This window comes from Telopea speciosissima, chromosome 7, assembly GCF_018873765.1.
Source record: "Telopea speciosissima isolate NSW1024214 ecotype Mountain lineage chromosome 7, Tspe_v1, whole genome shotgun sequence".
NCBI classification, from domain to species: domain Eukaryota; kingdom Viridiplantae; phylum Streptophyta; class Magnoliopsida; order Proteales; family Proteaceae; genus Telopea; species Telopea speciosissima.
Genome location: NC_057922.1, coordinates 49884329 through 49910197, shown reverse-complemented (window position 1 = coordinate 49910197; position 25869 = coordinate 49884329). Strand labels below are relative to the sequence as shown.

The 25869-nt window shown below is 39.2% G+C and overlaps 1 protein-coding gene across 2 annotated transcripts in view; it reads right to left on the bottom strand.

The window, feature by feature from the left end:
* The window catches only part of LOC122669646 (putative GPI-anchor transamidase), a 43989-nt gene that overhangs the window by 12758 nt on the left and 5362 nt on the right, over positions 1 to 25869 (bottom strand). The window contains exons 2-5 of one of the 2 annotated variants that reach the window (XM_043866457.1): positions 16300 to 16341; positions 16064 to 16208; positions 11781 to 12010; positions 11403 to 11460 (exon numbers count right to left, since the gene is read on the bottom strand). In XM_043866457.1, the coding sequence (XP_043722392.1) occupies positions 11403 to 11460; positions 11781 to 12010; positions 16064 to 16208; positions 16300 to 16341 (475 nt within the window). The remainder of the gene's footprint in view (positions 1 to 11402; positions 11461 to 11780; positions 12011 to 16063; positions 16209 to 16299; positions 16342 to 25869) is intronic. The other variant, XM_043866458.1, reaches the window with a different exon arrangement.

Genomic DNA, 25869 nt, shown 5'->3' with positions numbered 1-25869 from the left:
GCATTTGTTACAACATCCCCGTGGATTATCGACTCTGGGGCATCAGATCACATGACATGTTCATCCAACCTTTTCTTTCAATAAACTCCATGCGCTGGTAAAGGCAAGGTTTGGTTAGCCAATGGGACTCATTCCGCAATTTTTGGAACGGGTTATGTTCGTTATTCTCCTACTTTGTCCCTTTCCTCTGTTTTGCATGTTCCAACTTCTCCCACTAACTTATTGTCAATTAGTAGTCTTACTTCCAATCTTAATTGCAAAGTTACATTTTTCCCCTTATCATTGTGTATTTTGGGATCTGGTGAGAAGGGCAACGATTGGCTTTGGTAGGTGCATGACGGTCTGTATCTGCTTGATGATGGATTCTCCGGTCACTGGTCAGGCTCTTCAGACATCTTCATTGTCACCTCCCGTTTCTGAGTTACTATAGTGGCACCATCATTTGGGACATCCTCCTCTGGGGACTTTAGCTAGGATTTTCCCTCTTTCCAACATTGTAATTCGAGTCAAATTTTTTGTGAGGCAAGTGTTTTGGCCAAACAAACTCATATAAGTTATTCTATTTCTGATAATAAAAGTGTCACTCCTTTTTCTTTAACACATTCTAATATCTGGGGTCCATCCTATTGAATGTCTGTAACTGGCTTTCAATGGTTTGTTACTTTTATCGGTTGCCACTCTAGGACCACTTGGGTTTGTTACTTTTATTGTGAGGCACGTGCTTTGGCCAAACAAACTCGTATAAGTTATTCTATTTCTGATAATAGAAGTGTCACTCCTTTTTCTTTAATACATTCTGATATTAGGGGTCCATCTCGTTGTATGGCTGTAACTGGCTTTCGATGGTTTGTTACTTTTTATCGATTGCTACTCTAGGACCACTTGGGTTTATATGATGCGCACTAAGGGGGAGGTTTTTCATTGCTTTCAGCACTTCCATCGTATGGTGCAAACTCAATTCATTGCTAGTCTGCTACTGTTAAGGTTTTTCGAAGTGACAACAACCGTGAGTACTTTAAGGGCTCTTTTCCATCTTATCTTGTTGCCCATGGGATCCTCCATCAAACCATGGTTCGAGAACTCGATTTCGGACCTGGTTTCGCTCAAGCCAAAACCAAGTTGGACCGAGATCTCAGCGAGTTGGTGCACTTTTTTTTTTTTTAACTCGTTGATGGTTTCAGTGGGGATTTTGACCTATTTTGGTCATGAAACTTGGTATACAGCCTATTTTTGGGCCATTTAAACACAATGGCACTATCACATTATTCCAAAATCAAAGTCCAAATAGGAGTTTGACTTCGGACCCTAGCTTGGTTGGCGAACCTTGGTTCTAATAGGCCCTATTCTACACATAATTTAGTAATAGAAAGCAATCAAAGCATACAATTAATGTTAAACAACTTAAATAAGCATTAGAAATGTAAAAATGTTAAATACTTCAATCTTAACATAGACCTCTATCAACTCCTCTTTCAATCTCACTTGAATCACTTTTCACTTATATATAGTTATACATCAAATACTACTACGTCATTCCAATACTAAATACTAATACATCAGTCCAAATTTTCAATCTATCATGCAAACAAATGCTGTGCTGGATCAAAACCTCAAGACCTCGGTTGACTCTGTCGAAGTAAGTTAGCCTTTGTCTGTGACACATAGGCTTCCCATGTCATAATGTTGCCAAAGAATCTCACCTACTCTTCCATACAATACACAAAAGTGGAGTCATTAACAAAATAAAAGTACCCTATCTTAGGGTATGGAAGAAGTGGTTGCGATGAGATTGATCCACTGCTATTGCCACCAGGCTGTCGAACTACCATCGGCATGTATGGCTGGGTTGGGACTGTGAATATGTTGTCCACAAAACCTAACCCAGTTCTCCGATTACCTCCATAGTCAAACTTACATGCAGAGTACTGATGATGGATAGCCAAAGTGTGACTGCGACTACGACTTCGGCTGCCCAAGGCCCCAAACTGACCATAGCCACTATATTTGGAACCGTTGCTCTCCTGGCCATAATCATAGTCATACTGAAGCTGAGATGCCCACGGCTCACACCCACTAGTAGTATCTATACTCATGCTTTCAAAACTTTCAAGCATGGTCTTCATAGTCATGTCCATCGACCGTAACTCCTCAACCTCATCCTGTGCTTGTGACCGTGTGCGACGCGGGCATCTCTTGTATGTAGTGGGGGCACCATGGTCTTGATCTTGTGTAGCATGAGTAAACTGACTATCATCTGTGAAACACACCAGCTCTAGCTCCATCTCCAACCCGTACTACTACTGCTTGTGCATCCCCTCATGACAATCATCATAATAACCACCACTTACCATGCCACCACCATCATCAGATAGCGACCCATCTGACTCGTGTTCCTCCTCATCAACTTGGCTAGCCGGATTCTGAAAAGGTTGAGGCGACTCTGCATGCACACGCACCTCTTCCGATATATTTTATAATTTCTGAAAAAATAAATAATATAATTTATGGGTGAAAAAAAAAAGTAAATCTGTGAGGCCATAAAGCATCCAACAGTGTCCAACATACATAAAATCATTTCCAAACAATCACTATTGACCCCATTTTTTTTTACAAAAATTTCATTTTTCAAGAAAATTTTAAAAAATAGTCGGACTCCATCAAGTCATAGATCGGCCAAAGTTGTGTAACATATATTAAATTGACACCCAATCACCAAGATTTGAACATATTTTCTTGGAAAAAAAAAATTTGGAGAAAAATGTAACCTTGGAATGTTCAAATCTTCTTCGAAGTTCTTTGGATTTGATGTAGATCTTGCAAATTCGATGTTTACTACTAAAGTATCTCCACGCAATCCGACAATTTTTCCATCAAAAAATGGGATCAAAACCAAGTTTTTGGTGTTTTCTGGAGCTTCACAGCTGAAACCAACGAGACGACTGAGAGCAGTCGAGATCTCGACTAGTCTCGGTCAAGTTTAAGTCCATTTTATATAAAGGTTTGGATCAATCTCGGCCGAGACAATGCATTCCTTCTATTTCGCCTCTAATCTCATCTTGGTTGAGCAAAAAATCGAGATATCTAAGACCTCGGCGAGTTCTTGTTCCATGCATCAAACTAGTTGCATTGATACTCCGACCATAGTTGTCACGGCGTCACAGCGATCCAAGTCGGTGGAGGGGTATCATGTCGACCATGTTTTATTTTTTATTTTCTCTATTTTTAATGTGTTAATAGATGTATACTCAAGCCATGTTTTATTTTTTCTCTATTGTTTCTCAAGTTTTAAGAAGAAAATTCAGAAATCGAAGAAGAAATCGAAGAGGGAAAGAAGACAGGAAGAAGAAATCGAAGAAGAAATCGAAGAGGGAAAGAAGAAATCGAAAGAAATTGAAGAGGGAAAGAAGAAATCGAAGAGGGAAGAAGAAATCGAAGACAGGAAGAAGAAATCGAAGAGGATCGCCATGCAACCCTCTCCAGCGCCAGGACGCCATAGTGTCGCCATGACAACTATAACTCCGACTCAAAATGGTGTTGCTGAACAAAAGAATCGACATCTGCTGGAAGTTGCTCGGTGTCTCATGTTTGAGAGGCACGTTTCTCCCCAATATTGGAGTGACGCGATTCTTACTGCAGCCTTTCTGATCAATCGAATATCCTCTCGGGTCCTTGGGTTTTGCACTCCTCTGGATCTCCTCTAAGGCTCTGCTGCATTTCCGGTTCCTCCCAAAATCTTCGGTTGTGTTTGTTATGTTTGGCACCATCATCCCCATGGGAAATTTGATCCTCGTGGCCTTCAATGCATTTTTTGGATTACTCTGCCACTCAGAAGGGCTATCGGTGTTATCACCCTCCATCCTGATGCTGGTTTGTAACTATGGATGTCATCTTTCATGAGTCTGCTGCCTACCCTACGACACCTCTTCAGGGGGAGCCTTCTTCCATGATGGAAGATGTGCCGCCACTTGAAATTGTTATACCGCAACCTAATGTACCTGTTCAGGGGGAGACTAATGGTACTACTCTAGCTCATACTACCCTGGTTCAGCCGCTGAGACCAAAGATGTGTGTCTATGTTCGCAATCGTCAGCAGACTCAAACCACTATTGCTATCACACCTACTCTACCACGATAATTGCCACCTCTCGATCTTGATCCAGTTCCCTTAGATCTTGGTAATTCTCTTCCCTCTTCTGGTGTTGATTCCCTTGTTGACCCCACTTTTGATTTGCCTATTGCTGTTCACAAAGGTACTAGGTCTTGTACTTTACATCCTACTAAGACTGTTTCTTATGACTCACTCTCTCCCTCCTACTTTAGTTTTGTATCCCCTTTGTCCTCTGCTTCTATTCCCCAAAACTGGAAAAAAGCTACTACAGATTCACAATGGCAGGCAGCTATGGTTGAAGAGATGCAAGTACTAAGGAAGAATGACACATGGGATCTTGTTTATCATCCTCCACAGAAGAAGACAGTTGTTTGAAAGCATGGTACAAGAGGAGATCTCGCCAACATCTCGGCATTTCAAAATGTTGAGACGAGATGAAGGTCGAAAACCATTTTTACCCCAACACGGTCGAGTCGAGATTTCGGTTCGACCGAGATTTCAACCTAAACCACATTATTTAAGTGTCAGATCTCGACTGAGAGGCGAGATCTCGCCAAGGTTCTAGATCTCAGTTTCGCCACTAGTTTCGCCAGGCCACGAAACCGAGATCTTGTACTTTTGTCCTCAATTCGATGGTTGGTTTCGATGGCCATATGGCTAAGATAGGTCCTGAAACTTGACATTCACCCTATTTTAGGCCTTCTAAACACAGTGGAATCATTAGTTTTTACAAATTCAAACCCAAAATGGTACTTTGACTACGGACCCTAGGTTGGTAGTCTACGGCGTGCATGAGATCTACCCTAGGCTATTCCACACAATATTTAGAACTCATATAATTAAAGTAGAGATGTAAAACAACTTATATAAGCATTAAGAATTAAAATACATCAAACCATAAACCATTTAAGCATTAGGCATCATATTGGTATTTCATTATCATACATAGTGAAGGTTCGATTGTTTGTTCATAATTGTTAGAAATTTGGAAAGAGACATAGTCACATAGATTAAAAAAATACAAACTAGTACTGAAACGAGTGTCGGGCCGATCATCATAATGACCACTTCTTGTTGTTGTCAAATCAAGCTCAATCAATAGATCAGTGGACATTATATAACATATAATAATGTCATAGTCAACAAAACAAGGTTAGATCTTGTTTTTATGAAAAAAATTTGTTTTTACAAGGAATTTTTACCTAAAAGTGTTCTTGAGATGCAATGCAACTCCCAAGAGAAATGTTGAAGCTTCAATCTTCAGTTGGAGGTGAGATTTGCCCAAAACAATCACAAAACTTCCACTTTGTATGAGTTTTCCCATCACAGCAAACCAATAGAGGCGAGATTTCGACTCAAGGGGGGATTTTATAAGACTTAAGTTGGTCTGGTTCAACTGAGTTTAACCGAGACTAAGATCTTTGACGAGATCTCGGTATCGGGGGGATATTATAAGACTTAAGTTGGTCTGGTTCAACCGAGCTGAACCGAGACTAAGATCTTTGACGAGATCTCGGCGAGATACCGAGATCTCGGCCGAGATATTGTAGTATTTAGGTATCGACTGTGATCTCATCTCGAGATCCATCGAAACCGAGATAATAGCGAGATCTTGCCGAAATCTTGTACCATGGATCTTGCCTCTAACTCGACCAAGAGTTGCTTCTGCTTGCTTGTGAGCTACTGCTTCATCATTTTTTGGCTGGATTTCGACATAGAACCTGCCAAACATCATTCAGCTACAAAAGTGCAAGATTTGTGATTCTTCATCTCAATTCATGACAATTTAATATATGTTACATAACTTTGGCCGATCTATCACTTGATGGAGTCCAAATTTTTTTTCTGTTATTTTCTGCAAAAGAATGTTCTTTTTAAGGAAAAAAAAATTTTAAAAAAATAGGAACAATAGTGATTGTTTGTAAGTGATTTTCATATATGTTGGACACCTTTGGATGCTCTATGGTCTCATGGAGTCAATTTTTTTTTCACCCATAAGAAAGATTATTTTATTTTTCAGAATTAATAAAAATATTATTAGAATTTGCAAAAATATCAAATATTAAGGGAAAATACCTGTTTTTGTTGGAAATTTATGTACAATATATGTACTACATGTCCAAATTAATCATATGGCATGGGATGATAGATGTAATATGTTAAGATTGATGTTTTTTACACTTTTACATTTATAATGTTTATTTAAGTTGTTTTATATTCATTGTATGATTTGATTACATTCAATTACTAAATTATGTGTAGAATCGGGCCTATTAGTACGTCATCGCCTACCAACCTAGGGCCCGAAGTGAAATTCCTATTTGGACTTTGTTTTTGCACAATCTGAGAGTGCCATTGTGTTTAAATGGCCAAAAATAGACTGAGTACCAAGTTTCAGCCCCAAAATAGGTCTAAAACCCACCGAAACCAGCCATCGAGTCGGAAAAAAAAAATACCCTAACTCGGCTTTTGGCCAGGTAGAAACCTGTACCGAAACTGAGTTCTTGAACCTTGGTTGAAAGTAGGTATTCACAGTTAAGCAGAAAGCTGATGGTACAGTGGATCGTTATAAAGCCAGGCTTGTTGTCAAGGGCTTCACTCAAACTTATGGGATCGACTACCAAGAGACGTTTGCACCAGTGGCCAAAATGAACAACATCCGTGTTATCTTGTCCTCTACTATTAACTTAGGTTGGGATCTACAACAACTACATGTGAAGGACGCTTTCCTTTATGGGGAACTTGAGAAGGAAGTGTATATGGACATCCCTCTTGGATTTATATACTCTAAAACTCAAGAGAAGGTGTGCAAGCTGAAGAGTGCATTATATGGGCTGAAGCAGTCGCCACGTGCTTGGTTTGGCCGTTTTCATAGAGCTCTGGTTATTGCAAGCTACTCTCAAAGCAATGCAAACCACACATTGTTCATCAAACGATCAGGTGGAAAGATTTCTCTTTTAATTGTGTACGTTGATGATATTGTCATCGCAGGCGAAGACATTGAAGAAATTTCTCGCCTCAAGAGAAATCTGGGCAAGGAATTCGAGATTAAGGATCTTGGACAGCTTCGTTATTTTCTTGGCATTAAAGTTGCCCGGTCCTCTAGTGGCATCTACTTGTCTCAGCGGAAGTATGAGCTTGACCTTCTTTCTGAGACTGATCTGTTGGGATGCAAGCCGACAGATACTCCTATTGATGCTAATGATAACCTAGTTAGCAAGGAAGGTGATTTCGTGGATAAGGGACGATACTAGAGATTGGTCGAGCGACTGATTTACCTTTCTCATACTCGCCCTGACATTGCTTATGCCGTCAGCTAGGTTAGCCAATACATGCATGATCCTTACTCCACCCACATGGAAGTAGTGTTGCGTTCTCCGTTATTTGAAGTCTGCCCTAGGTCGTGGCATTCTCTTTTCTCCTCAGGATCATGTTCGAGTTGAAGCTTTCACGGATGCTAATTGGGCGAGTTCACCTGATGACCGCATGTCTACCACAGGTTATGGTACCTTCGTTGGTGGTAACCTCGTTACTTGGAGGAGTAAGAAGCAAGCTGTTGTGGCTCGGTCTAGTGCTAAAGCAAAGTTCCGTGCTATAGCTCATGGCATTTGTGAATTTCTATGGTTTCAGGGTCTTCTCATCAATTTGGCTGTTCCCGTCACTTCCTATGATGCTTTATTGTAACAGCAAATCTACCAAGCATTGCTCACAACCCTGTCCAGCATGATCAAATGAAACACATGGAGATTGATCATCACTTCATCAAAGAAAAACTGGATTCGGGTCTTATCTGTGTGCCTTTCGTTCCTAGCAATGAACAACTGGCTGATATATTTACCAAAGGTCTTAGTAGCAAGGAGTTTCATCCTATTGTTTGCAAGTTGGGCATATGTGATAACTATGCAGCAACTTGAGGGAAAGTGTTGTAATATGGGTACAAGGGTAGAATTGTCTTATAGGGGTATTTTAGTTTTGTATTCAATCTAGATTGTTCTCCTCCATATTATAAATAAAGCTGGCCTGTGTCCCATTAGACACAAGTCATACTCACCAAATCCACATTTACCAAATGTGAAAAGTGGTGCATGCTATTAGTCTATTATCGAAAAGAAAAAGTAACAATGAAGGCTCCCTTTGGCAGTAGAAGTGGATTCCTTTTAGGATCCACTCATAAGTGTGATAGTGTGCAATAGTCTTCCTATGCACACACTGTTTTACCTTAGGATTTCTTTTAATAATCACAAGGATGCTTTTGGCTTGAAATCCCAACTACATGTGTGATGCATAGGCTCTTTTTAAGTCTTTTTGATTTGATATTCCAACTATATGTGTGCTACATATGCTGTATTTTAGTTTTTCAGAGGAACTGCACTAAACACGTACTGTGTCATTGCCGTATGCATTTTATTGTGCAGGATTTTTAAAAGTAATATTAAAGTCTAATCCGTTTAATACCCGTACGTATCCGTACCCATTTTCTTGCTGTGCCCGAACTTACTATGGTCACAAGTGATAATCAGTCCACAAGAGGATCGCAAACTTCAGGTCCAACAACAGTAAATACTTTGATCAGTTCTTGGATTTGCAAGAAAATTCAGAACAATAAAATAAAAAAAAAAGAAATCAAAGAAAGGAAAAGATAGGGTAGTCTCTCTCAGACCATGGCCTCTCACCATATTTCAGTCTCTCTTACCAATGGCATCTCACCTTATTCTCCCACAAAACAAAGCATACAGCTATGTTTTTTATTTTTTTTTCCCTCGATCTCCTTAATCAAATTCATGTACAAGTCTGTAGCCCCTTGCAAAATTATATAGAAGACTTAAAAACAGACTCGGGAAGGCCTAACCCAATCCTTAATGAATAAGGAAGCATAAACTGACTAAGAAACTAAAATAATGAAAGAAACTGACTCAAAACAGGACTTTAACTAAACTAAGGAAGTAAATCCCGTTTTCCTACTTTCTACCCATATTTTAGGCTCATTAAAGTGGCCCATTGCAAAGAAAAACTCACGGGATCAAAGGCCCAACACATACATAATCCAACCCAAAGCTTATTTCGAATAATATAATTCATTTAGGTGACTTATCTGCATCACATTCACTCTAGCTCTTTAATAAGCACGTGGTTAATTTGATGAGCAAAACAGTAATTTCATGTTAAAAATAAAACACCACCCTTCTTCTCCTGATGGTCTCACCACCACCATGCCCCTACCGCCACCATCACCCCCCTTCCCAGGCTCCCAGCCCTGCCACCCCCACCATCCTCTCCCAAAGAAATATAGATAATCTATTCTCAGAAATTGAACCAAATGGATTTATTATTCCTGAAATATTTCAGATTAATGAAACCAAAACAATTTCAATTTCTTGACCAAAAATATATTTGTTGACATTTTCATGAAATCAATCCGATAATGAAATCGAAAACCATACCAGATCAGCCCTTAACCCCATCGGCAGGCTGGTTATTAAGTTATTCACTCTTCTCTATTCTGCCCTTTTGTTTCCTAGACTTGGACTACTGTGTTTCTCTCCTGTGGCTATTGTTGCTCCTTAAATCTTATTTGGTTTATCTAGGTAATGTAGTCCTATATAGGCAAGGCCTAATAGGAGTCAGGTAAGATCAGAATTCTGGAACTGTTTGCTAATTAGGCAAATTTGGGGCTGTTTAGGGTAAAACTAGGGTTAGGGTTAGGGTTAGGGTTAGGGTTTTGAGCTAGGGTTTTATTTGGTAATGATGGGCAGGCTTTTAGGAGTCTATTGATTTGGATGAAGTTGAAAATCTAGGGTTTCAGGTTAGAGGCCTTGTGAAAATGGAGTGTTTTCAGGATCTAGGGTTTAGGGATGGATTTTGGGAAAGGGGTTTATAGGGTATTAAAATGTAGGTTTAGGAGGATTTAATGGCATAAGAATATTAGGGTTTGGAAGGATTTTAAAATTCTGCAGTTGGGCAGAATCGAATTGCAGGTTTTTTAGGTTCAATGGAGTGGAGTAATGGAGGGGTTATAGTGGGGATTATGGACTTGGTTTAAGGTCGAGTGTAGGGAGAGGTGTGGGGGATATAGGCTAGAAGTTTGGTTTGGAATTGATGGACAGATCTGAAGTTATGAGAGAGTCCTAGTTGAGGTAGGAGTGCAGGTCTAATGGAGAGGGTTTGATGGAAGGAGCGGGGTGTGGATTAGGCTAGAGGAAGAAGGGAATAACTAAATTAACAAACAACTCACCGGATCTGCAGATCTGCAGTAGCAGCAAGTTGAGGAAGCTTGATTGAAGAAGAAGAAGGACCTCCCGATCTACAAGATGCAAGGAGTCGATTGGAGATCCACCAATCCCGTCACCTTGATATTACTCACAAGGCAACCTTAATATTACTCACAAGGCACATTCACGATGGAGCAAAGGCAGCAACAAAGGCAGCAAGCATAAAGCTGAGTTTTTATTAATTAAAATTCGTATTCAATACTTGGCCCCCTTAGAACCTTATATAAAAGACTCAAAATTAGACTTAGACACTAAAAAGGAATGGCCTAACCCAATCCTTAACCTATTAGCTAACTTAAACTGACTAGGAAACTGAAATAGACTCAAAATAGAGTCCTAATGACTTAAAAACAACTTAAACTACTTAAAATAAAAGAAGATTCCCTACTAGCCAATAGGATATAAGAACCTCTTAGCCAATAGGATCACTTCACTTAAATTAGACCAATTAAACCAATTGGATGCAACCAATTTAACCCAATTCAATTAAAAACACAAAATAAAAACCAAGTATGGAAATAAACTAAACTAAGCTAAGGCTCCTACTAAAACCCTAGGTTTAGGGTGGCTTCTTCAATTCGAGGAGGCTAGGATCTGCATCACTAGGAACTCATCAGAACTGCAGCTAATATACTCCTAACAGTATCTCATCTGTCTTCATGAAAGTGATGAAGAGTCAAGTTAGCAGAATCTAAGGTAAATCAGCATCTAAGGGCAAGCCATTTCACTTTCAGTTTTTTGTATAGATTAGCAATAGAAGAGTCTCACAAACGATTAGCAACATAAGGGCATTAATATCTTTTAATTGCTCACTGAAAGAACTAAAGAAATTGGGAATCAACCATGACATAGAAACTTAATATGATATCTACCAGATGGATATTTACAAAAAAAAAAAAGCAATGAATAGTTGATGGTCATCATCATCAAAGTATTGGAGATTATAGCAAGCCTTAGGAGCAATATTTACATCAAGCTCCTCTATTTTAAGTTGCAAAAAAATCATCTTGAAACAAGAAACAAACCTGAGAGAAAAGAGTAGCAGCCTGGCAAGTGTCTACCATTATCAGCAGCTCCTTGAATCTATTTTTTAAAAAAGGGCAAAAAAAAAAATTGGATACATGAGCTCATACAAACCAAACGACTATAAATTATTATTTAAAATTGGATACATGAGCTCATACAAACAAATCTACTATAAATTATGATTTAAAACTGATAAACTGGTTCTTTCCCAGAAATCCTAAGTATGATGTGTAAGTTCAACGATGAACATAGCAGTATATACACTCAAAAGTTCACACAGCTATAGAATCCAAAAAGGCAAAGAAAAACCAAAATAGAAACTTCAAGAACTTATTTCTAACTTTCAGAATTAACAAATTCTATTGCAATTATCTCACCTACGCTTTTCTTTCATTTGCTTTACTGCATCAGCTAAATCATGACTTTGGAGCTCTTCAGAGTCCTGGAATTTAAGAAATTCATCTCCTCCATGCCCAGTCATATATAGAAGAATGTGGCTTCCCTCATCACTTAAAAGACGTTTGGATCTTGGAACAGCTGTTTCATGTCGTCCAGTCAAGACCCGTAGAAAGTTTTCAACGGTCACCTCATAACCTCTGTAATCTACCTAGAAGATTGGTTTACAAAGCATCACTAAGAAGTCACATTTATAATATAAAAGTGTAACAGCCGTCCAAATTATGATGGACAGGAAATAAAAATATCCACTTTTCTAATTTTCCAGTATATGATGATGGACATTTCATCTATGTGTTGATTAGTAAAGAAAGTAAATGTACACTAAATGGAAGAAAAAAAAATCAAGCAGCTGACATGTATGGATACAAACTATAATTGGAACTGCCATGAGAAATTACAATATCTGAAGAAATGCCTCATGTTTGCCTCTACGAAAATATTAAATTCTTTGAGAAGTTTAGCTATTATATTAATCTTCTGACAATTGAGCTTTATAGTGTTTACCATTTTTGGACAAATACAACAATATCAGGTTAATGAAGCATTTTTCCATGTTTTCCTTCCAAGGGATCATCATAGGGCAATTTGAGTTCTGTGTAGATGCACTAAGTTGTCATTGACATAGTTGTCACGTCGTCATGGCGATCCAAGTCGGTGGAGGGGTGTCACGTCGATATACCGACATGTCACCCGCCAGTCGACCATGTTTTATTTTTTACTTTCTCTATTTTTAATGTCATTTAGTATGCTATAATATATACCCTATAACATCAAAAATCAACATGAAAGTGTACTACTAATCTACTATGGTTTAATTCATGAAAGTGTAATATCCATTAGTGTATATGAAAGTATGAAAACATGGATTAGCCTATCAAATAATTTTCTTAATCCAACAAAAAAGATAAGCAAAGAGCAGCTACCCACATAATACAGGCAAGCCTGCAACTCTGCAAGGCAAGAAGAAGAAGAAAAAAAGGAAGAAAAAAAATCTGCAAGGCAAGAAGAAAAAAAAAAACCCTCTCTGTCTCTCTCTGCGTGTGTGTCGAGTGTCGACTGTGAGGAACTGAGAGTGGTGCCTGTGTTACGTATTTATAAAAAAAGAGAAGAGGAGTCATCGGAGGTGAAGAAGACGACTCTCTCTCTCTCTCTCTCTCTCTTTGTCTCTCGCTGGAGGAATGGGAGGAGAAGAATAAGAAGAAGAAGAACAATCAAATAAATAAAAAAACATTTATTTACCTGCCGGCTGCAGGAGAAGTCGCCGGAGCTAGGAGAAGTGGAGAACTTGCCGCCTGCCGGAGTCGAAGCCTCGAGCAAATGAAGTAGGGCTGGAGTCACGGAGTCACTGGAGTCGAAGTCGTGACTTCCGTAATGCTCTGTTCAGTCTATTGAGTATTGAGCGAGAGACAGAGAGAGTGTTGAGAACTTCGATTTGGGATTTAGGATATTACCGTATTAGAGATTTGAGTCAAATTTTGTTTTTTGTTTTTGTTTTTTTTTTTTTTTTTTTTGTTAATGTGTATTGCAGAAAGTTACACCTCCAATACACATTAGGATAAAAGTATATTTTTTTAAAAGGTTAAAAAAAATAATAATAAGTAATTGAACAAGCATATCGGACGATATATCCATATTTCGTAGTATGGCGTCCATGTCGGCATGGAGGCTATATCGGCCGATATGCTTACATTCCTCACATCGTTGATCGATATATACAATTCTCCAATGCCATGACGCCATGGCGACGCCATGACAACTATGGTCATTGAGGAATCTACTTTATAAATATTAACATTTATCACGGGAATAATAAAAAAACGGGTAATTTATTAATTCGCAAAAGAGAATGCACAAAAGAAAGGTCAGCACTAACCCCATGAGAGAAAAACATAGTAAGTGCAATATAAAATATCATACCCTATTACCATCAAGTTTCTGGCTGGAATTTGTTTAATGTAAGACTAGATTAGGGTTAACCTAGTCCCAAATAACCCACAAATAAATCACAGCAGTCAACTAACAATCGACCCTAACAGCACGGCATAAACCAAACCCAAAATCAGAATTAGGGTTCAGGTTGGGACTCAAAACTCCAGCCAAGTATAGAGGCTGCAACTGAGGTCGAGTGCAGGTTTAAGAAAGCACAATAAAGCCTCCAAATATGGGCTGAATTGAATGACCAGAAACACAACTAACAGCAGGTCACAAAATTAGAAAGTAGGGTTTTGTGTGTAGAACTCAAACCAGCAGTGGGAATGGATCCAAACTTGGATCGAGTGGAGCTTGCAGTGAGGGGGATCCTTTGCCGAAAATCTCAGCCCAATTCCAATGGCTAACTTGGTAGATATGAAGAAGAAACCAAATTAGAAGGTTCAGCAACTGGAGCTGAGGCTGGAATCGAGGAATGAGACACTCGGGTGGTCATTTCTGTCTTCAGAACTCATTTCTGAGTTCTGGAATGTGAACACAAGCTTTTAATGGCCTGTATTGCATCGTATTGCACCATATCGACCGACACGTTAGCGATATGTACTGATACTTTAATTTTTTTTCAACCGCTTAACTTAACGTATCGATGAGTATCATTACATATCGATAGTATTGTATCGCACCGTGTCGGCCGATACAATGCAATACTTATCAATACATTATATTTTTCAAAAAAAAAAAGATATGTATCCCATTGTATCATATTGACACTCTGCGATACCAATACATATCAGCCGATACGAAGCGATACAATGCGATACTTTAAACCATGGTCAGACTAAACCTGATCATTGGCATGAGGGCCAGGCTTAGCAGTAGGGCCAAGATGATCCGAGCTTGGGAGACTCTGCTGAGTACTAACAAGAGCCGAACGATCAGGAATGATGGAAGGCATAATAATAGAGCAGCGATGTTCTTCATGCTGAGCGAGATTATATGTCTGTGATAGATTGGGAAACTTATCCCTACCTAGGACTTGAACACAAATTTAATCAATTATATAACCCGATAAGGGTATTTTCGGTGTTTTCTACGTTTTATTTCCTTTATTTCCCTCTCTAGCTATCATAGTAGGCTATGGAGGGTTATATTTGTAATTCTGCCCTATTAATGAAATCTATAAGTAAAGGGGCTGAGTGAAGGCATTATTTCACTCAAGCCATTCTCCCATTCTCTCTCTCTCATTCTTCTAACATAATCATATTCTGGATTCAAGCCAATGAGAAAATCATAGACATGTTCCATCTCGCACTCTCACTGAAAGATATATTAGTAGTACAGGCCATAGGAACAGGATGATAAAAGTCCAGCTGCTGCCAGAGAGTAGTAAGGGCAGAGTAGCATGCAGTAAGTGACAAGTCATTCTGAGTGGTCTCACGAACTTGTCAACAAAGCTCATAAATTTGTGCATAGGTCTGCTGAATCACCTCCCATAATTCTTTGGCAGAGTTCATGAGACAAAACTTGGGCTGATAGTAGGCTCCATAAAGTTCAAAAGAAAAAGACATAACTAATGTTACTCTCCGTCATAGAGCCGACTTGTCAAAATGGGCTGCTTTGTCAGAGCAGTTATGGGTTCTATTCCCGTGTCATTAAAAGATTCGAAACGCATAGGGGGCCATGTGGAGGCTGCTATGGGCCAGCGGTGGCTGCAGGGGCCAGTGGTGGCATCAAGGTCAGGTGTTGACAAAGGCGGAAAGGATCAGGCGGGGTTGGCAGGAGTCAGGCGAGGTCAGCAGGGTAAGCATGGTGGAACATGCCTTATGGCATGTTCAGTCGACCAGGCGTAGCCGAGTGAAGGAGGCTGAAGTCTTGATCGCATGAGGGGCAGAACCTTCTGGCGGTGAATTCAAAAAAAATACCCAAAGTATTGGGCTCTGATAACAAGTTGAGAGAAGATTAAGAATGATTTGGCTTGTCTTTGTATGACAAAGGCCCTTCTTATTTATTGAGAAGATTGGTAGTACAAGCGTATAACTGTACAAGTATGGTATGTGGTACAACTCCATACATGGTATGGAGTACAAGGATGAAGTGTACATGAGCTGTAATCCTTAACAAAAAATTTAATTTTAGGTTTTCAGTAAAGCCAAACCTGCAAGCTGCAGGTTCCTAAACAACATAAACAATACCTAAATGGCCTTTTCAGGCTCAATAAAGTCCATATGAAATGCTATGATAGACAGACTTGAACCAGAAAGAGAACTCTTACCTCAACATTATCTCCATACAAGTTAAGATGGTGATTCTCATTGTTGAAGACTTGAGCAGGATACTTGTTCCTAGCATTACAAGCCATGTCATCAGCCAGCATAAGAATTATCCTCTCATCAGGAATTCCAAGCCGTTTTACTGTCCTGGGGAAGAAAGAAGAAGAGTAAATCAGTTAATTGATTGGGCTCAAAGAAACCTAAAAAAAAAATCAGAACTACAATTCCACATGCTTACCTATATAAAGATAGAGTATTGGCCATATGTCGATAATTAAACCTGCCCAAAAAGAATTCATTGCATTAAATTAACCAGCAACATCTCAGGAGATGATTGGTTGATATCAAATACAAAGTAAATGGAAAAAATCAATCACTTTAATGTCTTCAAGAAGTCAGTATGATGCAGATCCTAGCCTCCTCGAATTGAAGAAGCCACCCTAAACCTAGGGTTTTAGTAGGAGTCTTAGTTTAGTTTAGTTTATTTCCATACTTAGTTTTTATTTTGTATTTTTAATTGAACCGGGTTAAATTGGTTGCATCCAATTGGTTCAATTGGTCTAATTTAAGTGAAGTGATCCTATTGGTTAAGAGGTTCTTATATCCTATTGGCTAGTAGGGAATCTTCTTTATTTTAAGTAGTTTAAGTTGTTTTTAAGTCATTAGGGGTAGATGAGTCTTTTCTTTTAAGTTTTTAATTTGTTTTTAAATTGATCCACCTCTCCACGATTTAAGTGGGAGATTTAAATTGTAATAGATTTAGGAATAGGCCCTTTGGCCTCTTATTTAATAAGAACCGTGGGAGAGGCTCCCCCACCAGTTTATGTTTTAAAAAAAAAATCGCTTCTTGCTGTTAGCCTTTGCTGCTGCTGCTTCTCTCTTCAGAGACTGTCTTGTGTGTCATATCAAGACCCCTTGTGAGTCATATCAAGGGTTAGGGCTAGTGGACTCCGGCGACTCCTTGCATCTTGTAGATCGGGAGGTCCTTCTTCTTCAATCAAGTTTCTCCAAGCTGCCATTGAAGAACCTGCATATTCCAATAAGTATTTTACAGTTTTATTCAACCCCTTCTTCTCCTAATCCTCTACAGCCTACCCTAACATCCCCCCTTCTATTTTATTTGAATTTTCTGAACCCTAGTTCACTTGCAGCCTTAACCATCCATTAAAATCCCTCCAATTATTAATCACAGCATCCTTGCATCCATCCCTACACTCGACCCAGATTGCTGCCCTATTCCCAACACCTAAACCCTAATTCCCTCATCCCTCTAAACCCCAAAACCCTAGGATTCCCAGATTAGTCACTTCTGCCCATCAATTCCCCTCCATATGCTGATCGAATGTTCTTCCCCCTCATTGGAAAACTCGACCAGAACCTGAGCCCAAACTTCCATCTTAAAACCCTAGTCTCAGCCTAGATTCTAAAACCGAAAACCCGAAACTCTAACCCTAGAATTTCAGAATTTTAATTTCTTGTTTAACCTAATTAAAACCTATATCATTAGCTTCCTAAAAACCTGCATAAAACCCTAGCTCAAACTCCTAGTCTTAACCCTAATTTTACCCTAAACAGCCCACACCTATGAACAGTTCCAGAATTCTGATTTTACCTGGTTCCTATTAGGCCTTGCCTATATAGGACTACATCACAGTAACTTGTAAAAATTAACCCAAGCAGGGATGTAGCTCCACATACTCCTCTCTAATAAAAAAAAAGGGTGTACCCAGTGCACGAGGCTCCTGCCACTGTGGGGTCTGGGGAGGGTCATAATGTACGCTGCCTTACCCCTGATGTTGCAGAGAGGCTGTTTCCAATCTTCTCTCTAATCTCCCTTCTAAATTATAAGAGCTATTTGAGACCTCTACTTTTCCCTCAGTAGGATTAACATTCTAATTTGAGAAATGGGTTGAAAGATTCATTATCCTCCATAATTGAAGCTTGAGATTTGGGCCAAGGTTCTTTGCTGAATTGCTCACAGCTCACAGGAAATTTGCTCCTGTAAACATTGCTGCAAGAAGAACAACCTAATCCCAGCTGGACTGCAGATCCGATCTGGGTTTGAAACCCATCTTCAATCTAGAAGCTAATCACTTAACAGCTTTCCCATTCCCAAAAAGAAAAGGACAAAAGAAGCTATACATCATTTGGGAATTATGCAAACCATCTTATAATTTAAAAAATATCATTTTGGATAAGAAATGAAAAAAGGGTATTTCATAGTCATTAAAATATTAAGTATGGCTGTAGAACAAAAATGGTGAAAATAGGACAATTTACCCACTGAAGACAAAAGAGAAAAAAAAACTATACATCCTTTATTGAAACTATATCAACCTGGTTGGATATGACTCTTCAAGAGTCTGATTATTCCAAGTGAAGGTAGGGCCAGCTCACTGTAGCTATGTCACATAATAAAAAATTATTTCTGGAGGATTGCTCTTCCCTCTAGCATAGCATGCATTTGATGGAAAAACAAAAGCCTCAATCCTGCAGTTTATCCTGGTTAGAACCCCACAACCCCTTGAAGCATCTTCTAAAGAAGATGCCATATAATATGAGCATGTCCCTTAATCAAGTCTTTTCAAAACTAAGTAAAATGGACGCTGATAAGCTGTTAGTGTCCAATATTGGCAAAGGGTGACCAATATAGACCTGTGGAAATTATACAGACCTACACTGTAGGTTGTAATGATTCGGAAATTTTTTAGAAAAGGATGTGTTCCAGTTGCATAGTTTCAAAAGCATAGTCCTATGCTTCTACAACAAAGTGTACCACTGAAATCAGGGTTACAGCATGATCTTCCCATTTTCTTGGGGGTATTCATATTGTAGCCATTATTACCATAGATGCTGTGAGTCTAGAAACCTTGGAGATGAGTAATATAGTCCAGGTAGGAATAATTCCCAGTAGGAACCAGTGTCATAGAATCACCAACAAGGCTGGCCGATTGGGGCAGGGTTTGGGTAAATTAGGGTAAAACTAGGGTTAGGGTTGGATGTTGATGAAAAGGTTTATAGGGTTTTGATGGGCAGGTCTAGGGGGTTATTAAGGTATAAAATATAAGGATTTAGATGGGTTTGAAAATTCTGCAAAATTAGGGCAGAATTGACCTATCAGGTTTTGGGTTTTGGGCTTTAATGGAGTATGGTGATGGAAAGGTTAGGGTAGGAATTATGGGCTGTTACTTGGGTCGAGTGTAGGAGGGGATGAAAGAAGGACTCGATGGAAGTTTGGGGAGGATCTGATGGCTGGAAGTGGGTTGCTTGAAAATCAAGCTAAGGGTTTGATGGAAGAGTTGTAGGTTTAATGGAGGGAATAAGGATGCTGGTTTGATGATCTGAATTGGATCGATGGGGAAGATAGGTTTAGGTTAGTGAATGAGAAGTAGAAGGGAATAACTGAAATTAAAATAGCTTACTGGTTTGAAGAGATCCCCAACAACAGCAGCTTGAGCAATTGTGAGAAAACCTCCCGATCTTCAAGATGCAAGGAGTCGCAGGAGTCCACCCACCCTATCCACCTTGAGATCCACAAAGATGTAATACTCTGAGAGCAATGGCAGCAATGGCAGCAAGCTTGAAAGCAGAAATTTGAATAATTGAACTGTGGGGGAGCCTCCCACAATTTGCTTATTTATTAATCAAAACTGAAATCAAACCCTACTCAGACTAGGACTTGTAATCCTAATCTGATTCCTAATTACAAATAGAACATTCAGACTTGTAGTCCAAATCAGATTACAAAACAAAGCTAGCCTACTAATGGAAATCGTGGAGGGGAAGAAAAATAAAACTAAAATAATTAAAGGCTAAAAGACTAATTTGCCCTTAATTACAATGCTGAAAAAAAAATGAAGTATAGGAAGGCTCCAACGAAAAACAAAACTCAGCAGCCAAGTCAAGGCTTCTTCTTCTTCCTAGTGCTCCTAGTGCTTGGACCTGCATCAATGAGTTGGACCCCTTACAATAATGAAGTTTCGGAGTCCAACCATCACTTGCATATTGCAATAAACTTTCAAGAGCTTACTTCAGGTTATCCATCCTTTAATGCAAAAGTCGACCTCGAACCAGGGAAGAACCAGTGAGAGATCGATTGCAGCCAGGATCAACACAATAAGGATGAAGAAATTGAATATAACTGAAACTTTATTGCTTTTTTTATTGTTTACATATGAAAGAAGAAACATAAAAAGATAAGAAGAAGAAGAAGGGGATGTAGAAAGGGGGATAGGATCAGTTCTCTCAGCCCGGCTCTCTCATCCCATCATCCTCTCACCCAGGGCCTCTCACCCACGGTCTCTCACCGTTGTCGCGTCTCACATCTTCAACCATAACTCTTTTCTCTCCAATCTCTATCCTTCTCTGCTCAGCCTCAAACTCTTATTTGTAATAACCCAATTACAAAGCAACCCAGTCCCAATCAAATTAAGAAACTAAATAAATCTAACAAAGGAAACTACTAATTCATAAAACCTATAAAATAGAAACTTCCTATAAAATCTAGCAGCATACATCAAAATAGAAACTTCTATAGAGACCAAATAAAAATAGTAACAAACTGAAATTAGAAACTTAAGGAAATAGAAACTTAAGCCTCCTTTCTAAATATGAAAATAGAAACTAAACTTTGGCAGCATTAAATAGAAGCTTTCTCCACCTGATGGGCCCACAAGATCTTCTAAAAAGCATCCCCGCACAAGGCAAATATGGGCTGTGACACTGTTCACGTGAACAGTACCTTGAACAGTGTTTTGGTCTTGTTTTCTTCGTATTTCGATCTACATCATCCTTTCATGATGGTCCACCAGCATCACAGAAAAAATCCACACGATAGTGAGAGAACTTATCCCCCTTCCAGAATAAAGTCCTTAAAGATTGACCACCCACCATAACAATTCAACAAGTTCCCATGTTCTTGACCTCATACCAAACTGGAGGAGAGGATTGGAAAATAATTCAAAGTTATATGAAGCTTTAAATTTGAAAGAGCCTTTATTAAGCTTCCAAAAACCAACTGCCACTCAACTAGTCAACTACTTGCTAGCCATAATGATGTAGGACGGGTTTTGGAAACCACATCAAACCACATACCAGTCCGATTCTAGCCACAAGTATGATTTATTGGGGTTTACAGGCTGCTGTAGTTGAAAGAACAAATGGAATGCTCTTAGGAAATGAAAATAGAGGTTGGGAAAAATATGATGGAATAAAAAACAATGGATTGGGGGATCAATAGAAGAAAAGAAAAAAAAGATAGACAATAAAGAGATAATCTTGGTTTCACACCATCTTGGATTCACTCCAAGAATTGCATAGAATCACTCATGCTTTCATTCCTTCATTCCTTCCTTGCTTGTCTTCCATCTCCCAATACAGTCTTTCTAAATCCAAAAATGAGGGGGGAAAAAGGAAATAACTCCCTAATAACTACTTCTCCAGCAATAACTACTCCATAATAATAACTCCCTTACAACATTAATACATAACAGTTCTCGTCCCATATAAAAATACAACAAAATAATAAAAAAGAACTACACATAATGCTGATCACCTAGCCATAATGAAGTGATATGTGGCTGCATAAATCCTTGAGTGATGTCCTCATCAGTCATCACATAATGGGAGCCCAACCATAATCCCTACCTAAACTTACCAAATACTGACCAGTTTAACTCTAAAGATTTCACAATGTACAAAGTGACTAGATCTTTGCACCACTGACTGACATTATTACATGCACCCCAGAGATCTTTACAGAGGACCGCATTCACTTCTTCTTCCTCCACTAGGAATGGTCAAATCCTCCACATTTGGTTCTTGTTTCTGATTTAGTATCATCACAGCCATATAACATATGTTCCAACGTCTTAGATTTATACCACTTAAGATGCAACAGTAACCATTCCATAAGTTCTCCAATCACAAGCCACCCCATAGTGGTCAGCCTGAAAATAACGCCACCAGGAATAAACCATCTTCAAGACTGCTCATGCCACCAAATCCACACTGCCACTACCTTAAACCTGCATGCTTTTTCAAGAAAGGTTTCATTTTGCAGCCCATACCTTCTGCTTGCTTCTAAATATGGAATCTAGAAATGGAAAAACTTAAAAACTCACATCAAATCCACAAAAAACTTAAGAAAATGATCTTCCACCCTTATTCTTTTCGGGGGGGTGTTGCTGCCTAATTTTACATCTACACTGTAACTCCACATTTCTATTACTGGATAATCCATAATTCTAGCAGATCCTTTCCTCTCAGCAACTGCAGTATGCCAGTATCCCACACTTTGTCATGGTATCAATGTACATAAAGATCAAGCTTAAAATTTCAAAATTCACTAATAGCGGGAAACTCTAAATTTTTTTTTTTTTTTTTTTTTTTTTTTTTTTTTTTTTTTTGGATGAATGAAAAATATATTAAGGAAGCACAAAGAATCTTTCCCCAAAAAAAAAATTTAAGGGGAAAGAACAAAGAAAAAAACAAGGAGCAAGCTCCACAACAAAACAACGGACTAACCTACAGCTTAGTCAAGCTGAAGGGAGACCATCCAAAGAGGAATAAGGATATGATCAAACCCAAACAACCAATCACCTGTATGTAAAGTTGACCTTCCCATTAGGTTTATAGGGAGGAATGGGAGGAATCACCCATCTCCTATTTTGATTCTTAGAAGCTAAGGAAAGACTATCCCGATCCAAAAAGGCACCATTAGATCCAAATGCTCCCGTACCATTGGTGTCAAAAGCCCTATTATCCGCATTAGGCGGAGAGGTTACCATTTCCCCATTTGGATTATCAATTGGAACATCTTGCACCAACTCGAATTGAGAATCCAGATGAGTCAACGAAACTTGCAACGGATCTCCCAACACAACCATCTCAACATCCACCGGATCAACTTCATCCAACACAACTTGATGGCCATTAAGAACAATATAGATAGTTCCTCCCTCTTCAATAAACCCATCTTTATCCACCAATTCATTTCCCATAGAACATATATTAGAGATACCTTCATCCATAGGGACCACAAGGGAAGCAGAGGTAGTGTTTCTAATAACCACGGCTCTAAAAGCCAACTAATTGCCACCTGGACCATGATTTTTCCTTTTCTTACCCTTATTTTTCTTTCCCTCAGAAGAAGTGTGACCATTGGTGCCCACAATGCCTCCTTCAATTAGTGGGCCTTCATCCACAATGGGATCCATCCTTAAGTCAACAAACAGCTCAATCATCTTAGAATCGTTCATTTGAGACACATTCTCAGGCCCAGGCCCACAAGTGGGAGTGGGGTCTAGTATAGTAGAATTAATATGACCGTTGGGAGCTTCCATTTCATTCAACTCAGATTCAAAGTTGACGGCATCAAACTGGTTCCTATTGGAAGCCAAATGATGCAGATTCATCACCCAAATGGGCTTATTTTATTAGGAATAAGTCAAGGGTTGGGATATATATATGTTGGGCCTTTGATCCCAAGGGTTTTCTATGTAATAAGCCACTTTAATGAGCCTAAACTAGAGGTATATAGGTTGCATACGGGATTAGCCCAATACTCAGTTTATTTTTATGTTTTCTAATTGAACCGGTTCAAATTGGTTGCATCCAATTGGTTCAATTTAAGTGATCATGTGACTTGGTTAAGTGGTCATGAGACAACTTAAGTGGTCATGTGATGTAAGTTGGGCTGGATTAGGACTCTATAAGTCCAGCCATGTTTTGAGCCTATTTCCTTTAGTATTCTAGTTTCCTAGTCAGTTTAAGTTACCTAATAGGTTAGGGATAGGGTTTGGCCATTCATTTTTAGTATCTAAGTCTATTTTTGAGTCTTCTATATAAGTTTGTAAGGGAGGCCAGCATTGTACACGAATTTAATTAATGAAAAGCTTTTGTTTGCTGCCATAGCTGCTGTTCTACTCTGTTGAGTGAACCTTGTGAGTAATATCAAGGCTACCTTGTGGGTAATATCAAAGTGAAGGGATTGGTGGACTCCAATCGACTCCTTGCATCTCGTAGATCAGGAGGTCCTTCTTCTTATTCAATCAAGCTTCTTTAAGCTGCTGCTGCTGCCTTTGAAGGAGATCAAACCAGTAAGTAATTTTAGTTTCCTGCATATATCCTTCCCCTCCATCCATCAAACCCTAACCTCCATTAAACCTGCAACTCCTACTTCTACTAGAAAACCTCCATAACTTCAAATCTGTCCATCAGTTTCAAACCAAACTTTCAGCATACATCCCTTACATCATGGTTGACACTTGATCCAAGTTTCAGCCCCAAACTCCCCCTCTAACCCCTTCATCTCCTTGCTCCATTAAAACCCAAACCCAAAACCCTAAAATTCATTCTGCCCAAAATTGCAGAATTTTAAAACTCATCTAAACCCTAACCTTTTTATACCATATTGACCCCCTAGACCTACCCATTAATACCCTATAAACCCCTTTCCCAATATCCAACCCAAACCCTAGGAATTGACCTAAATCCTAGTGCTGTTCATTCGAACCAGCAACCCCTTTTGTTATTTGATCCTGTTGTTTGGCTCCTAGTAGGTCTCCTACCTATCTAGGACTACATTAAGTGGTATCACAGCTATGGCGGAGGGAAGCTCCAACCAAGCCTCGAAAGACCCACCTCTCTTCGTTTTCAAGACCCGACTTCGTCTACCCAATGGGAGCACAGCCATATTAGTTGTTGATGAGAGGTGACATAACAATATTATTTCACAATCTGTGGTGGATATGTTGTCCCAATCAGGAGAGATTTGCATCATGCCTACAGGTAAAGTCTTTGTTGAATTTGGGTGTTCTTCATACCATGATGGTGCTTGGTGTAAGCCGGTACCATCTCCAAGGAGCGTTATTGCAATAGGTTGTAATTGGTTGGACAAGAGACAAGGTTGGATTGAACCTGAAAACAACTCGTGTGTCCTACCTGATCGACACCGTCCATACCATTTGTTTACTCTAAAAGGGTTACAACTAAAGGTGACCACATCGATTGTACAGCCACAGGGACCGCCGAACATGTCAACTCAAACGCAAGTGGCATCGACTGTGTTTGAAGTTTCACCAATGGCGGATGTACCAACAGTAGATTCTATTAAGGCAGTTTGTGTTGAAGAGATTCAAGAACCGATAGCTAAAGAAATTCAAGTAGACCAAGCTGCACCAGTAGTTGAGATCATAATTGAGAAGTTAGGCCATCAAATTGATGTGGAGGTCCAAAACACAATGGTAGAAGAAACTACTGAAGAGGTCTACACTGACGAGAGCAAAGAAGACAAGGTTGAGGACATGGAAGATGAAGTGGTGGTTGAGAATATTCCACAGGAGATCAATGATATTCAAGATGCTGTTCTTGAAGAGGTGGAGCTTGTATCTCAAGTATTAGATGAGAACGTTGCTAACACTGAATACTCTATGGATAGGGCATTCACAGTTGGTGCTGATTCAGAGGTAGATCACATAGAGTTTGTTATGCCACCATAGTTCTTTGAAGAGAAAGCTCCACGCCTTGAAGACTATATTCCTAATGTTCCTGTTTCACCGGGATTCTGCTTGGGAGTGGTCAAAGCTGCTACTCACAAGTTGTTTCCCCCTCATCACTGCAAAATTCGAGGACGAATTTTTTCAAGCTGGAGAGAGTTGATGCTGATTCATCACCCAAATGGGCTTATTTTATTAGGAATAAGTCTAGGGTTGGGATATATATATGTTGGGCCTTTGATCCCAAGGGTTTTCTATGTAATAAGCGACTTTAATGAGCCTAAACTAGGGGTATATAGGTTGCATACGGG